The sequence below is a fragment of the Nomia melanderi genome, chromosome 3 (assembly GCF_051020985.1).
Source record: "Nomia melanderi isolate GNS246 chromosome 3, iyNomMela1, whole genome shotgun sequence".
Taxonomy (NCBI): Eukaryota; Metazoa; Arthropoda; class Insecta; order Hymenoptera; family Halictidae; genus Nomia; species Nomia melanderi.
The window spans coordinates 14109562-14125983 of NC_135001.1; the positions used below are offsets into that span (position 1 = coordinate 14109562).

General features: G+C 37.1%; 1 protein-coding gene across 6 annotated transcripts in view; it reads right to left on the reverse strand.

The window, feature by feature from the left end:
* Positions 1-16422, reverse strand: part of LOC116432885 (uncharacterized) — a 371135-nt gene that overhangs the window by 36990 nt on the left and 317723 nt on the right. For all 6 annotated transcript variants that reach the window (XR_012998157.1, XM_031990352.2, XM_031990351.2 and 3 more), the window contains exon 5: positions 3879-4018. Coding sequence is in view for 5 of the 6 variants with exons in the window: in XM_031990352.2 (XP_031846212.1) it covers positions 3879-4018 (140 nt within the window). In the remaining variant the exon portion in view is untranslated. The remainder of the gene's footprint in view (positions 1-3878; positions 4019-16422) is intronic.

Consider the following 16422-nt stretch of genomic DNA (forward strand, 5'->3'; position numbering starts at 1 on the left):
GGTGTCAGTTTTCTTATTTAGTAATGATTAGGATGCTAAGAGTGATAAATATACTTTGAAGATACGATTTCGAAAATACGTAGTTTTATTTGAATATTATAATGAATATATGACACCGAGGAAAGTGGATTGTAACAATTTTGGTAAGGATTACGTACTAATTATATTAAACAGTCAGTAGTTCTAATTACTTGCAGCTTTCGATTATAGAAATCGATACTCAAAGTCACTATTACAGTAATATTCGAGTAAAAGCTTAATTAACCTTTTCGATTAGGAAAGAATTTTCGGATATTCTTCGTTCTTTAGGAATATAAAAATACGTAAGACGTAATTGATCTTAATCGCGGTTGATTATTGAAATAATTATGCTTGTTAATTAAAATAATTTATGGGCGCGTAAAAATATGTAGAAGCAGAATAAACTTGAGTGTCTGTTGTTTCTGTACACGTGCTTCCACGCGAATAACGTTAATCGAATGAACGAAAGAAAACAATCAAACAGAACCTTCGGGTTTCGGAGTTAAAGAAAATTTAGTGGGGACGCACTACACGTTTTACCCGATAGAAACTGAAATTCTGTTACACGGTTGCCAATATGTTTCAATTTAGCTCAATCGAAGCGACTCAACAAGTTCATTAAAAGCATTCCATAAACTTCCACGGAAAAGTGGCCGGAAACACCAAGAATTGGAAGGTCGGTTTTGCCCTCAACTTTCACGGAAATTGCTTATCCGCGTAGCACTTTCTGGCTGTCCGTTTTCTCCGCAGAAAAACCGTTTATTCTGCCCTTTTTCCAATCGGTCGTGCTCTTTCCCCGACACGTAATCAAGGACCGGCGTTTACCTCGGCACACATCGCAGTAGACCGCCGCCATTTCGTTGCCTGTACGAAAGTGCGGTCGGGTTACCGATACATTAAGGTTATGGTAAAGTCCATCCTTTTGTCGTATAACGATTTTCAATTTGAATTATCCGTATTTTCAGTTGAATTCTCTAACGAGAGACAAATAATAAGAAATTAAGTTTCAAAACAGTAAATAAATCTAAATGATCAAAAGTAAAGTTTCAAAAGTATTAGAATAATAAACTTTCGGGGATGTAGTTAACTTGTTGCCGATTGTCTTATTTCAACTGTATGCTAAGAGGAAGAAAATCTCTGTGTATTTATTTGAAAATTTCTAAGAAATCTTTTACAGGGAAGGTCTGAGTAGTTTAGAGAACCGTTACGACGCTTCACACCTTTTTCCTGGTTTCGCCCTCGATGAGAAGAGATGTAGAGCTAGTTAACCTAGAACCATCGTACATTCACTTAACTGCCATCGTAAATTCTTTCGAATGCCCTGTTGTTTCGATGCTTACTGCATTGGCTATGTAAAGTAACCGCATTTATGCGCGGGCATACATTTTTCTGTGGTGGTTCGATCGAAATCCTACAAAGAAGGAATAAAAGGAGACATAAATAAAGGGATGTACCGGTACAGAAGGAATTAGAATTGCTGAGGCTGTTAAAAGGAACCCGATAAATTGCACTCGAGTAAATTGCTCCCCGCATAATGCGTTTAAACGTATAACCGCAGTTTCGCGCATGGAAATTGTTAATCATAAGTATCCGCCGTTGTTGCAAAATTTTAATATCTCACTAGTGTTTTATGATTCATTAATCGGTTCCTCGCATAAATGTAAATGTATCGCGTTTTAAATAGATTAATAGAGAACATTCATTTGATTCTACTATATTCATGTAATATAATTCCGAACAGGGCGTTATTGTTTCCAGGCAGTTTGATAACGGAGCATTTAACGCAACGTGAACTAACAACGGTTCAACGGCGAATTTCATTTATTATTCTCATCCGACGAAAAACGCGCGAAATCCATTATGGCGCTTTCGCGAATAAATATTTTTCAAAGAGGGTTATATTTTTTCGCAGAAATTGAAATGTCACCACCAGAACGTTAACAAATAAAATGGACTATTTAAGAAGAACGAGAAGGCAGTATAAACTTCTTTCAGTTCCGAATACTTGATGCTTGAGTAAATACACAGTGTTGTAGTCTCGGTATTTTAGAAGCTTTCGTTTGCACTGGCTGAACAAAGAAACAGTTTTTCGAAATACGTTAATTATTGATCCCGTAGCGCGTCTTGAGCTGAACAATCCTAAATGTTCAAGTATTGAAAGGCGAATTCACAATGGCGACGCGTTACCGAGTTTCCGAGATCCTTCGCGTGAACGTAAAATATTAAGTGTTGCCCTTTAGATGAAATTGTGTTTTTAACTTCGCGAATCTTATCATGTGAGCATTCACTGTACACCTATTAATAAATTATAAACCTCAGTGTAGAAAATTAAAACTTTAACTCCTCTATATTTCATTATACTGTCGTAAATTTAATTATAATATAAAATTATGTTCTAATTAAGTGAAGTTTTAATTATACTGTACTTCATGCGCTTGAATCTCGATAGGTCTTACAATGTTCACGTAGGTACCGTTGACTATATCGTAGAAGCGTTATTCGAAATCACAACATCTATATAAAAATGAAAGTAATAAGCAATTAAGTACGATTTATATTGAAAAACCTGGCCGAACCAATTATGTAATATTAATTCACTTTTATTATTCAGAAACAAATATATATTTATAAATAACATGTCTGTAATTTTGAGTTTGTTAAACATTATTGGATTGCTGTACGATATCTATATATTTATGCACCCTTCTCCGATCAAATGCTTTTAACTTATTGTTGTATATCTACCGGTGTTATTTTATAATTATAATTCACAATTCAAACATATCAATATATCGAAGAAAGTAAAATTAAAACTTCCGGCACGATCTACTCAATTCGTCACTTCAGTTTACAAGCCCCTTTCTAGAAACATCCGCAATTGTAATTCTGTCATTTGATTTGGTCGCGCGTTAACACTATTAACGACAGCGGTGAAGCCAAAACAAGACAAATGGCGATGTGCGGTAAATGGCGCCGACAAGAGACAGACGTATGTTGACAGTTCGCGATATTCTGTTCCAGTGGAATCGTGGTCCAGTTCTCGTATCCTCTGAGAACTCGTCGGTTGCCTTCCATTACAGATACAGGATGTCCTGCTAGACAGCGAAACGCAGTTCTGACTGTGGTCACAGAGCGAATTCATACAATGGCTGCAGCAGTCATGGCGACAGCGTTCACGGTATAGTAATACAGACTCCATATATGAACACGCATGTGGGTGCAGCATTATACTTGTCGAAAGTTAAATGTAATCTCAATAAAAGGAACTTATGTCTTCCTGATTCTCAATATAACCGACCGAATGTAGGAAATAATGCGTTCACCAGTTTTTCCAGTGGCGAAAACTGTTCACTTGTCATTTTCGAGTGACCAGTGTAATTTCAACGCAAGCATTCTTAATAGTGAAGGTCACGCGTTCTTTTGAAAGCATTAACCATCTTTTTAAATTAAAACTCTCATAATGCATATAGTACGTTTTAAACGAATAAATTCAATAGCATAAAAGAATTCAAATTCAATAAGTTCAATAGCAACGATCCTTTAGTTTTTTGTAACTTGATTATGAGGGAAATAAGAGAAGAAGAAAGAAAGTAAAGAAGTCAAAAGACTAATCGTTGTCAAGAGAAATGAAGAATTTCATCTATTGGTTGATAATGGGTTTTTGATGCAATTACTTTTCATAAAATAGGTATATTTTTTCTAAAGAAAAATGTGAATAAACATGAAATACTTTGTAGGTATACCGTGAAAGATTGTTTAGAAGTGGAATGTTCCTATATACTTCTTTTCATAAAACTTCTATTTTTCTAACGCCATTCAGTTTTGTTTACGTACACTGTACGTACTTATATACTTACTCTTTGTGGCACTCCCATTCTGGCACGACCGTGTCTTGGAGAACCTTGAGTTTGCCCTTGCTTCTCTTTCCTATGCGTTTTTAATCCTCGAAGCAGTCTCGAAAACGTGGTTTTCTTCTTGTTGGTGTTTTGTCCTTGTTCTGAAACATAAAAACGCAACGTATGAACACTTCAAGTTATTAACACTCCTTTCAGCAACTCAAATGCTGACCAATCAAAAAATACGAAACACATGTAAAAAATATAATACATATTGTATATTATATATATATTCAAATAAATATTTAATTCTTCGATATTCCATCACGTTACTATGGAATTCAAGGTAGAAAAATTAATGTTCAAATTATATGATTCTTCGATTTAATCGTTGTTTAAATGTACTTTCATTCATCGCATTCGGTTTTAAATCATCTTAACCCTTAACGAAGCAATGCCGTCATATAAACGACATGACACTTGTACTTACTGCGTCCAATGTCGCGTATATGATGATAAAAATCATTTGATTGTTTTTATCATTGTTATTCTTGTAATATTTACAATTAACATGTTAAGTATTGTGCTAGGTCACTTCTGTGAATTTCTTACCGTTTGTTATCTGTGTTACAGTATTTTTTGAGGGTACGTGAACTTGAAATACTTCCGGTCTGTTAAGGGTTAATATACATATTTACATATAATTACTTGTTACATTCCGTTCGCTTTTCGTACGAAAAATAATTTTCGCCTTTCCCTTATCAACCATTCGAAGTTAAGTCGTCGCGAGAGATGATCTGAACGTTGACTATCATTGCCCGTACATAGCGCACGTTTACATAGCGATACCAAGCCTGGCACTCTGGGTCTGGGTCTCACAAATAATCGAATGAATCGGGATTACCCGCAACATCACTATCCATTAATGCATAATTCAGCCGTACCGTTAGTTATCCTATCTTCCCAACCCTCTAATCCTACGCCGCGACTGTATATTGTATTAATGTCAACGCATCCGTTTATTAGCACCGACAACAATACCGCCTAATTAACTATCTTTGCGTCCCAAATGTTGGGAGCTAGCAACGTATTCTGATGCTTTTAACTAGATGCTCGTTGTCGAGCTAACTTCCAGCTAAGTCCTAACGTTGGGACAAACTTCCCAATGTTCGATCCCTTTCTCCATTCCGCCCCCTCATCCGCGACTCCGTAACTGACATTCGCCACTCCAACGAATCGCGTAATCGATGTAATTGCTTGACTCGATCAAAGGGCAAGCGTCAACAGCATTGATCTTCGCATAAAAATATTTATCGTTTGTAGTAAGTTTGGGATAGTTCGGGGAGAGATCAGTCAGTGTTGATGTCTTATAAAAAAGTACACTGCGAGAGGACTGCATAACTTATTTAAATGAAATAAATAAATTAATTTATTGTATATTTACCATTGATAATTCCCGTAGAAGGTAATTATGAGCTCAATTTTAATGCGTTTGAAAATTTATAAAAATTTGGGGGGAGTAGTTATTTTACATGCAAACAAAGTGAGCCTCTATTGAGGTTGAAAATGTTGTAATAAAGAAAAATATATTAATTTTATAATTGATAGTGTTATGATCCAATAAAACGAGGTTTCGTATTAATAGATAGAGAGTGTTGAGAGTACTTTCGAAAAGTGAAAGTATCATTAAGGGATAATTAAATATCGTGTAACAAGATATCAGTGTTTAGAAATATTTAATGCGGCTTTCGTTTAATTAATATAACTTTTAGTGACAAAGAAAAAACTGCTTTGGAAGAAATGAAATACGATAAGCGTCACTGGAATTTGTAAAATTCGTTTGACATATTGCGGAACTTTTAAATACCGTCGCGGATTATCGTTTTTGCAGCGACCAGTGTATATTCGTCGAAACGTTTTTATGAATTCACGTTGAAAATTTTAGCGACTGCGGAATGATTGGCAGAAATGAAATCACGTCCAAATATATATTATCGACTGGTAAAATCGGTTTCATTTTTGCATCCGTTCTACGTTGACAGTGGAACGCGAAACATCGCTTCGAAATGGAAACGCCATTTTCCGTACCATCGTCAGACTGTCTTTCTTATCGTGTCACAATTGTAACGCTGAGCTTTGCAAAATTGTTTTTGTAGTTTCATTCAGAACAGAGGAAGACGAATTCCATCAAACTAAATATTTTCTGAACACTTTCAATTGTATAATAGAAAATCAATTCATATCGAAGAATATAAAATGACATAGAATAAACTAAAAATGTGGAGAAATATTTTTCGTGTCTAGTACAGTACAAATTTATAGAAATAATCAAATAATCAACAAGTTTTTCAAATTTTCGAGATCGATCAGTAATCTTTCTAATCGAAGTGCGATCTGTGCAATCAATTTCTGAAATTAATATTATAATCACATAATGTATATAAATTCTAAAGCTTATATTATCAATGTTTCTTCACGAGTTCTTGGTGTATATATTAATAAATTTCTCGAATTAATATGATTGTCGTTCATTATAAATCTTACATTACAGTTACATAATGTATAAACATTTTATTATTTATATAAATTAAAAATAGAAAAAAATTCTAAAGCTCGTACTATTAACGAGTTTTTACAAGTTCTCGGTATTGATCGACAGTCTTTCGAATCGAAGCGCGACCGAGGTAATCGATCTTTCGAATTAATATGATCAAAGGAGAGTGTCTTTCCTATTTTCGATATCCGCGGTCGGAGCTACAAATTCGCCGGGGGCCACTATTATTCCGGCCAGAATTGTCCGTATTTTACCAAGGCGGATACTGAGCAAGGAACGGGGACATGGGCAGAAGGGGGCGGGATAGACGCGGTACAGGCAAAGAATACAAAAGACTCATGGGACTACGGTCGGAATGTCGAGTCGCCATATTGAAAATATATTGCCAGGTCTGTAACCACAAGTCATGCTCAATCGAACGAATCGCATGGAATAAAAATAAACCTGCCCATCGAAGACGGAAGGTCCAATACCGTTCCCATCCCGTGCAAGTGGCAAGCAGATCGGCAAGTAAGAAAACCCGGATGGATATGATGTCAAAGAACACGATAAGAGGGACGACCACGCGGGGAAGGGGAAACGGGAAGATACTTCCGGGGTTATCGAGGAAATGTTTCAGGGCCGTGTAAGTCGATTTTCGAAATCGTACGAGAATAAAGATTATCTTTGCTCGAGCAAAGGAAATCGTTTTTATCTGTTCCTCTCATCAAAATGTTATCACGTTTCTCTACAGTTTCCTTGGAATTTTGCGTCAGCTTGCTAATATGTAGTAATCCACGAACAACGTTCAACTCTATGACATTCTGAAAGATATTGCTCGTAATATCAATTCGAAATGTACCCAATGGAAACGTATGTCAGAAGTCTACTATGTAGTGATGAAAGTTCATGGAATTCGTAGAAAAATGTTATGTCGAATTACTAATTGAATTGTGTGAACCAGACGATTCTTATCGACCATACTGTTTGTAGAATAACCGAGATACTCGATGTTCAACATTTTCTATTGGAAGGTATTTCGTGGAGTGTAAATTTGATAATTTTACGGACGACTGTGTTGAAAATAATATTGAAGGGAATAAGAGAGAAGAATCTAGACAGAACAATTTCCGGAAAGGCAGCTAAATATTGCAGTGGATTTGGTTACGCTTCAGTTGACTAGATTCCTGATATCCATCGTGTCCAACTTCCAACCTATTCTTTTTCTTCCTTTACACTTCTTCAACTTCACAGCTCTCCTCCGTGTCGTCTCTCACCGAATATCGCACGTTCTTCCAGTTTAAAATACCTCCGTAACCGGCTGAAAAATTATCCAATTTCGGGGGATCCTCTGCTACAGGCGTAAAATATATTTTGTTGAGTAATGACAGAAGTAGTCTGTCATGATTCATGAGCGGTTTATCTTATTATCGTTTCTGCCGGTGGTAAGGGGGCAATTTGGGCGGTATGTGTTAAAGGAACCGTGAAGAATAAGAAAACCGGGGAAAGGACCTAAATCCTGGACAAATTGGAATTCTAAAGCATTCAAACACGCCCACGTGTACAGCGTATGCCTTAAAGTTTCATTCGAATTCTACTCCTATTTCTAACATTGAAAGGAAGAAAAGAAATATTAACCAAAAGTACATCTAACGGTAACAGAAAGAATCAACTTAAAAATCTTTGAAATATTATTTCAAGAGTATTGACATTTTTTAGAGATACATTATTTTTAATCGCATAAAATAATTGAGTAATTAAATAAAATTGCAATTGAATAAAAATTGATATTATTGACATACGAGTCAAAATGAAAGATTATTTTGCTAATATCAACGTCCCATCATTGAAGCAAGTGTACGCTTGTAATAAATCTAACGATCACGATCGTGAAGAAGATCGCACAGCAAAGGGTTAAGGGTGATCATCGCAATAAACGTACACGCTCCGGACGTATTTCTTGCAGTCCACTTTTTCATCTGGACTTTAATGAAAGCCGAGATGACAACGGCACGTCGCCGGAACTCCGTGAACCAATAATTAGTTCATCGGGAATGGCACGGACCGGGGAACAGCACAAACACCGGCCAACAAATTCAATCGGCTCCTCATGAGGATATAGTTGATTATAACTGGACCGCTGGGGAAAAAGAAGCCGGCGATAATATCGTTGTCTGTTTTCGACCATCGGCACGTTTCCCCTTAACTTACGGGGAGAAAGAGTTCCGCGGACCATGTTCGCCATACCGTGTCCTTGTTTTTCGCATTGTAATACCACGTGAGGAGAATACCCACTAACGGCGAGAATGGGTTATTCGAGTCAACGATTCAATACCTTGCTCTTTTCGGCTTTTCTTAAATTATTTTCGAGGAACGAGAGGGACGAAAAGTTTCCCTCTTAACGCGTTGCGCGCTATGAGAATTTCATAAGAGCTCCACTCCGAACCAAGGTGCAGAGGTTTTTAAAATTTTATAAAATTTAAGATACCGTCCTTTCTTCCGACAGCACGGTACCTTTACCTTTTATGCCTTAACTGAAATGCGAACAGTATCATTTTCAAAATGCTTAAGGTCTGTTGTGCCTTAAGCGATTCCTTAAGTAACGCTACAGAATCGACGATGTTCAGAAACTTGAAAACGTAAGACAAAAGATATACTTAAAGAAACGTGCTTCGTATATAATATATTTTATTCGTGAAGGAATGATTGCTGAATCTTTCCGCATACTGCAAATTGCATTATATGCATTTCCATCCGTTCGTACAGTTTTCGGATATGCGGTTAGTAACTTCGGTTTTCTGTATAGGATATTCTTAAAGTTAACGCTGTGACCTATACTATGGGAACGTCCTCGTGGAAATACCTATACTGGAAATGTGGAGTAAAATTATTTCGGTTAAAGGTTCCGATATAGGCAAACACAATTTCGGATAGAATCTGATTACAGATTTCCTTTATTATTTGCGCACATGCCAATTCTGTGCCTCGACGAAGGAATCTGTATCGGTTGGAAAGCTCGCGCAATTGGCGCAGGTGCGCTTCAGCACAGCTTCTTACAGTGGAAGCAGGCACTTTGCAATAATACGCGGGATTCAACTGGAAACTCGAAAGGCAATCGTATCCGGAATTCTCGTGCATGGTGGCTTATAACAACAAGCTCGTTTTCAAGTACATATCACTATAATCTCTCAGTATTCCCTTATGAAAGCCATTCGGTATGGATGAACAATACACGAATGCGTTTTCACACGTGGAAGCGATCGCGAAACGTCTCGGAAGGGTGGTAAAATAAGATAATAAAATAATAAAGGGTAAGAAAATTTACGTTGTAATAATAAGATAATGAAAGATAAGGAAAACTACATTAAAATAAGAAAACAATAAAATGATGAAAGGTAAGAAACTTTACGTTATAATAACAGAGAAATAAGAACAGAATAAAGATATATTCCTGTCTAATTCGTATCTATTTGTAGAAATCACAAGATTACATAAATTAAGATTTCGACTATCTTATATTTTAGAACACGCGTCAGTCAATGACTTTCCTTAGTAATTTTTCAAAGAACTCTATTCTAACTACCGTCAAAGAAAAAATCTGGGTTCATTGGAAACACGCGCATTTTTCATGTGAATACAAGTGTAAAGGTCCTATACCGTTTCACAAGTCAAAGTTTCGTTTCCCGGATATTAACGGGTGAAAATCCACGTCCGGATCGTTGTTTAAACTCAGCTGAGAGTTCGAAAATCCACAAAATCCAGGCAGCAATATTAGCCGGTCCGCTTTAACAAGGATTCAACTATGATTTGTCTCCGGTTTTAAAACCTGGGTTCCCCTTTGTTTCTGACACCAATCATTTCTACCTTTAGCAATGTGAAAAGAATAAAATACCTCTGAAACGCGAAATAAAATCTTCCTCCTAATGTCTTCCTTTCTCAGATAATCGTCCTTCGATATTCCCAAATTTCAGGTTTTGAAGTCACACCTATCATGTTCTAAGATTTATGTCTTCGAACTTTCCGATCGCACCTCGTAATTCCGCAAGCTCGAATGAAATAATTCTAGGAGTGATCGTTGGCGATTTATCTCGTAGACGCTTTATTATTAAAGGGCCTGATCCGTTTATGTTTGTACGCCGAGTAACGTTTATCGGAAAATAAGTGAAGACGGAGAATAGCTGGAGGGTGTGGCTGAGGAGCACCCCTAAACGAAGTAAATTGCCGAGGTGGAAGAAAAAGGAGAAGAGGAATGCCATTACACCGGCCGCGAAGTAGAACCTGGTGCCCTATGTGAAGTACGAAGAAAACGTTGCGACGCTCGAGCATCGGAAAGGAAGGAGGAAGAAGGTGAGCCCTAATAACGCTTATTTATTCATGCTTACAGCCACGCTCTTGCTCCTCGAGGATTTTCATAATAACAGATTTGTTCCTTGGCCGTGCACAGTCCGTGGCCGTTATTAGCGCACGTATGCCGTAATCGTGACGTAACATCTATGCAAATTTCGGAAATTCATTTCTACATTTTTTTATCAACACAGAATTACAACAGCTATTGACCTCTTCAGGGCCGAATTCTTTTTGAGAACGGACAAAGACGATTTTAGTTTCCGTATAATATCAGTTCATTTTATCGGAACTGATACGAATTGAACAACGCGAAGTCGGACGTAGGCAATTATGAAAAATACACGGAAACAAGCGAGTATCGGTTCGATGGATTTTAATGTTAAATTAAAATCAAGTTAAAATGAAATGTGTAGAGTTTCTTTCTTGTACTTCGTTAAATCGGAGTTTACCAAAGGTACCTACGTGTTGAATAGGAGTTATTTAAGAATCATATTAATCAATTAAAGTTAATTAAAATTTTATAAAACTTGAGTAATTTATTCGATGGAATGGAATTCCAAATCGTTTTAATTCATCGTAACCCCGTTATTCTCTTAATTTCGTCGTATCTTATAGATATCAGAATTACTAAAATTCGGTTGACTTAACGAACTACTATGAGAATGAAATTCTGAGTCTGGTGGAAAAGTAGTGTCACCGGAATTCGATAGACTAGATAGGCGATCAATGCATTGAAGATGATACACCTGTAAACAGCTGGAGCAGACTGACAACACCTCGCTGTTTTTAAGGCCAAATTTGCGCGAGTGGTGAGCGACGCGGTTGAACCTACGTTGTCGTGATGGAATTTCAAGAACGTGACAGCGGTTAGCCGCTTTCAAGCATCCCCAACTTACCGGTAACCGTGAACAATCCCGTTCGCGTCGGTCGCGACGTACCACTGTCGTGTTCAATAATGGTTGAAGGAACGCCGTGATATATTCAAAATGCGGAGACACGTGTTTCTTCCTAAACATTACCCCGAAATTTAGTTATTCCGCTGCTTGCTTCCGATGCGAAAGATAGAAATCACGAATTTCTTTAAATGGACTTCGTTCATGATCGCTAGATCCCGGATATTCATGCAAATACAAATGTTTAAGGATACAATTAGAAAAATGGAATTAGAGTAGAAAATGGTTTTTCTTAATGAATATTAAGTAACGAGCACTGCGCTTTGAATATTTTATACATTTTCTCGTATCGTATGCATTCTACTTCAATTTCAAATTCTCTCGTAAACGCATAAAAATCAGCGGTCTAATGACGACCGAGCTCAGCGAGTAATCGGTATTTTACGAATTGTTAAGAATCGATGAAAGAAGTAAGATATCTCCTTGCAACTTTCCTCGACAAATATTCCTTCATCTTTAATACGCGTTTCTGACTCGTTTACTCGATTAATGTTACGACCTTCAAATTGCAGTGAACTTTATCCACAGGAAAAATACTGCACGCTTTCGAACTCATTGTAATCTTCCAATTCTTAAAAAAAATCTTTTAAAAAAAAACTTAAAGAAAGGAGATTAATATACATTTTGCAATTATTCTACATGAAATGGAAACGATTCAATAAAATTGTTTCGTGATCTGTAGCTAACGAATCTTAATGCACCTCCAATTAATGTAATTTAAATTGGCATCTTAGAAATTAAGATAATGGGAATTTTTCTTTTATTCTTCGATGAATGTTAGTTTAGTAAGGTACTTTGATTGACTCAGAATTCGATGTTTTTAAAGACCGGTCGGAGGTTTCCTCGTCGAGAGTCAGATTAATGCCGACTTAAAGTCGACCACCTTTAACGACACCGAATAAATGAACAGGAAGATAAATGACGGGAGTATGCCGATGTTATCGGGTCGTCCATTTTTCACTTTCTCGATATCGCGCGAGTACTACGGCAGCCGAGTGGAAATCGCGCTATTAATTATTACGCGATAATCGGTAGAAATATACGATAACCGCCGATAGATTCCACGGAAAGCGATTTAAGCTTTAACTCGCCGGAAAAGTCCGAATAGAATTAGCATCGACGTACGATAAATCCAGTGGCCGATGAATACTTCATATTAGAAAGCGTGTAACATTTCGCAAAAGAGGATTTACTCTAGAAAGTAAAATTCGAAGCGACGGAAACAATCTTTGAAAATAAATGTAAAAATGCTTACGTAATCTAGAGAACGAACGTTTTAAATGTAAATAGATGTATAAATTAATACCTAGAAAAAATGATTTAAGTGCTGACCCGAAGAATGTTAGAAATTATATTAACATTAGAACTTCCGATTGAGTCATAACGATTCATTTCAAAATTTGTATGCTACAATTGTTCAAATCACAAAAGTGCTTTGGTGAGAAACTTTCAAATAAGTTCGTATATTTGCGAAGGTATAATACTAATAAGAAGAAGCGATTCAAATATCAAGAAACGTGTTCTTACTAAACGTTATAAAATATAAACTAGTTGCTCTGTAGTTCTGGTATTAAATATGGGGAATCATTGATCAAGAATTTCTATGAATTAACAGGTATTTAAAAAATATATGCTCACGGCCAGCATTTCTTAACGAATTATTTTTAAGCAGAATAATTGAAACGCTAGTCGTCGCGTCTGGTTCTAAGAGTTCGAAAACTGTATATATTGGGATCAAAGGACAGAGAAATGTTGGAGAGCGTGAAAGTTGGACGAGTTCCAAGGCATGCAGGAGAATGGTTTTAACCAATAAACGTGGCTCTTACCTGGTTTGGCTCGAATTCTGTGAATTACCGATTCCCGTTTCTACGTCTGCAGTCGCTTTAGATAATATCATAGATACTGCCATATACTACGAGTTTCGAAAGAGCATAGATGCTGCAGTTAATATAGTTTAAATGCTGCTTGAGATCGTTTATTACTATTATTAATAATTAATATTGATCCATATTATTAATAACAATGTATTATTAGTATTTAATGAATCCAAGAACATTTCATGAAATTTCTCTTTCTGGATGGCTCAGAAATAATAAGTATTTACTTAGACCACTATTATTCTGGACCACTCGTATATTTATTTATTAAAGCAACAGTGTATAGAACAGTAGTCATCATTCGCGTGAAGGTGATAGGTAAATTTTCACGGGAACGGCACGGAAGAGCTCAATCGTCTGGACCCATCGATTGTCGATTGTTATATTCGACGGTGTGCACAGGGCGCGAGGGCGACGCTTGTCGAAGAGGAAAAGATGCGTGGCACAGGAAAGGCGAAACTTGGATGAACTCCAAGCATGAGAGCGGATGGTGTTACAAGCACAAACGATCTCGGTTCGAAGTAGCTGCCGCTAAGAGTCCTGTCGAGAGGAACATCGTCATTGTCTATTCTGTTCCCTGTTTGTCACGCCTTTGCTTTTGTGGCCGATGCCACGCGCGTACCAGTGTTGTTGCCATGACAACACCACGCTGACTGCCGCTGCGTATGTATATATCCTGTGGATCAGAAACGCCTCTGTGCCTCCCGTTTCCCGCCATAATGCATAACTGCGAATCGAATTTATTCGAATGTACACCACTCTCGGGTCATTTCAACGGCAAACAGAGTTCACCGTAAGGTGTCGAATCGAATCGGGTCGATTGAACGCATTCAATCGCGTCATTAGCGAAATTTCAGATTTCAAACTTCGGATTGTCGTTTGAGGAACTCACGGCACGATTGTGAACAGGAATATTTTCACGATTATGAAGCGTTTCTTTAGATTTTAAAGGTATACATTTATTTCAGTTTTCATCGAAGATGATCAATCGCCATTTTTCAGCTACAGATTTCCTCGTGGTTTCTTTATTGTCATTGCTATTCGTAGTTCTTTAAATTAAAGATATATCATTGAAATAATTATTACACTAAACTTGATATTTATTTTTCATGTCAAATCCTATTAAAAATCACAACTCAAACAATTTATCTGCTCTGTCTCGATGAGAATACATTAAAGAAACTATATTCAAATCAGTAGTGAAAAAGACTATTGCTTAATTTAAAAAAATATATCGCACGATACATGGTACGATACTTCTGCGAATAACTAAACGTGAAATACGCAAAAGCACGATGTACACAGTGTAACGATAACTTGGGTACGTGTACCTTAAGTGAGACAATTTATCGTCCCTTTGAAGTCACGAATGTTATTTAGATGTTCCGTTTCTGGCGAACCACCCTTTATAGGATAGTCGTGAAAGCCGTTTTTTTCATCCCCCGTTCACGCGGAGGGAAGGGAGAGAACCGGCACCGGGAGGAAGAAGCACTTGTGCGCTATGCGGAAGTGTAACGTCACGTGTCCGCGCGAATTGAAAAGCGTCTACTTCACACTCTCCCGCCTCTGTCACGACTTTGTTCCATCGCCGGTTCTCGCTGCCCCCCCCCCCCCCCCCGCCTCGCTTCCGTCGGTCTTTTATGTTCTTTTCTGTTTAATAGTCACTTTGTGTCTCGACGCGGCTCATCGCTAAAACTGTTACGCGATTAGCGGTGAACGAACACGAAAACCGCTTCCGTAACCAATAAGCGGTATTTCAAGCTTCGCATAATTGTCCTAGCAACGTCGCGAATACTTATTATCGAACATACATGAATATAACGAATGTTATTTAATGATTATAAACAATCAGAATAATTAGAATATAGATATTCATACATTAAGGAATAGGAATTTGTTTAAATTACTTTTATCGGATCAAAAACAAGCAGAAACCTAAATTATTTGAACAAAATCGGGAATTTTTATTTCAATTTTCAGATTTTTTAGGTTTTTCCCCTTTTATTTTACTTTTATCGTTTTTTGCTATGCAAATATATTGAGCTTTGTTCGTCAACGGGCCAGAAACTGGTGTGGTACGTTTACATTTCTTTAAGTGCTTTTTTTTTACTGTTCTTCCAGTACGTCGAAAAGGAAAAATAAAATTAGAGAAAAACCCGGAGAAATTGATATTGAGCACCTCAACCTTAATGTACTGCTTGTGTGGAAGTTGAATGTTCGTTCTATCATTAAAGCATTTCCGCTGCTAACGTGGCACCGATGATTTATGGCGTGCCGCACGGTGGCGGAACCGAAATTGAGACGTTTCACTGAAACCCTAACAAGGCACGTTAAATTAGCGCCAAAGAAATTTCGGTTGTGTCTAGGTTCGTTCTCCGGCCCAAAATTTAGCTAAAACATTGTCGATTTTATAAGGCGCGGATCGAAGTAAATCATGTGAATCGTCACGTACCTACTCTATAGACATTAAAAGAAAATACATTACTTATATAGTGTATACGTTTATTTGTGTTTCTTAAATGACGCGCGCTACATATGTTGAAGTTTTTTTTAGAAAGTGATATAAATTCTTAGAAATTTTACTCCTCTAGACATAGAAAATAAGAAAACGAATCAATGTTATATGAATACATTATTTATGGAACAAGATAACGAGACATTTTCGAGCTTCACTGTGTGATTAGTTGCGAACGACAGTTCGTGTCAGCATTACGGGCACGACGATGTCAAGTTTGACGAGTGTGCTCATAAAATGCTATCAGTTTTGTTGCTCCAACCTTCAAATTCTTCAATAAAATGTCACATAAAATGAGGAAACGGAGGTTCTACTCAACTTCCTGCGAGCCCCTAAAAGC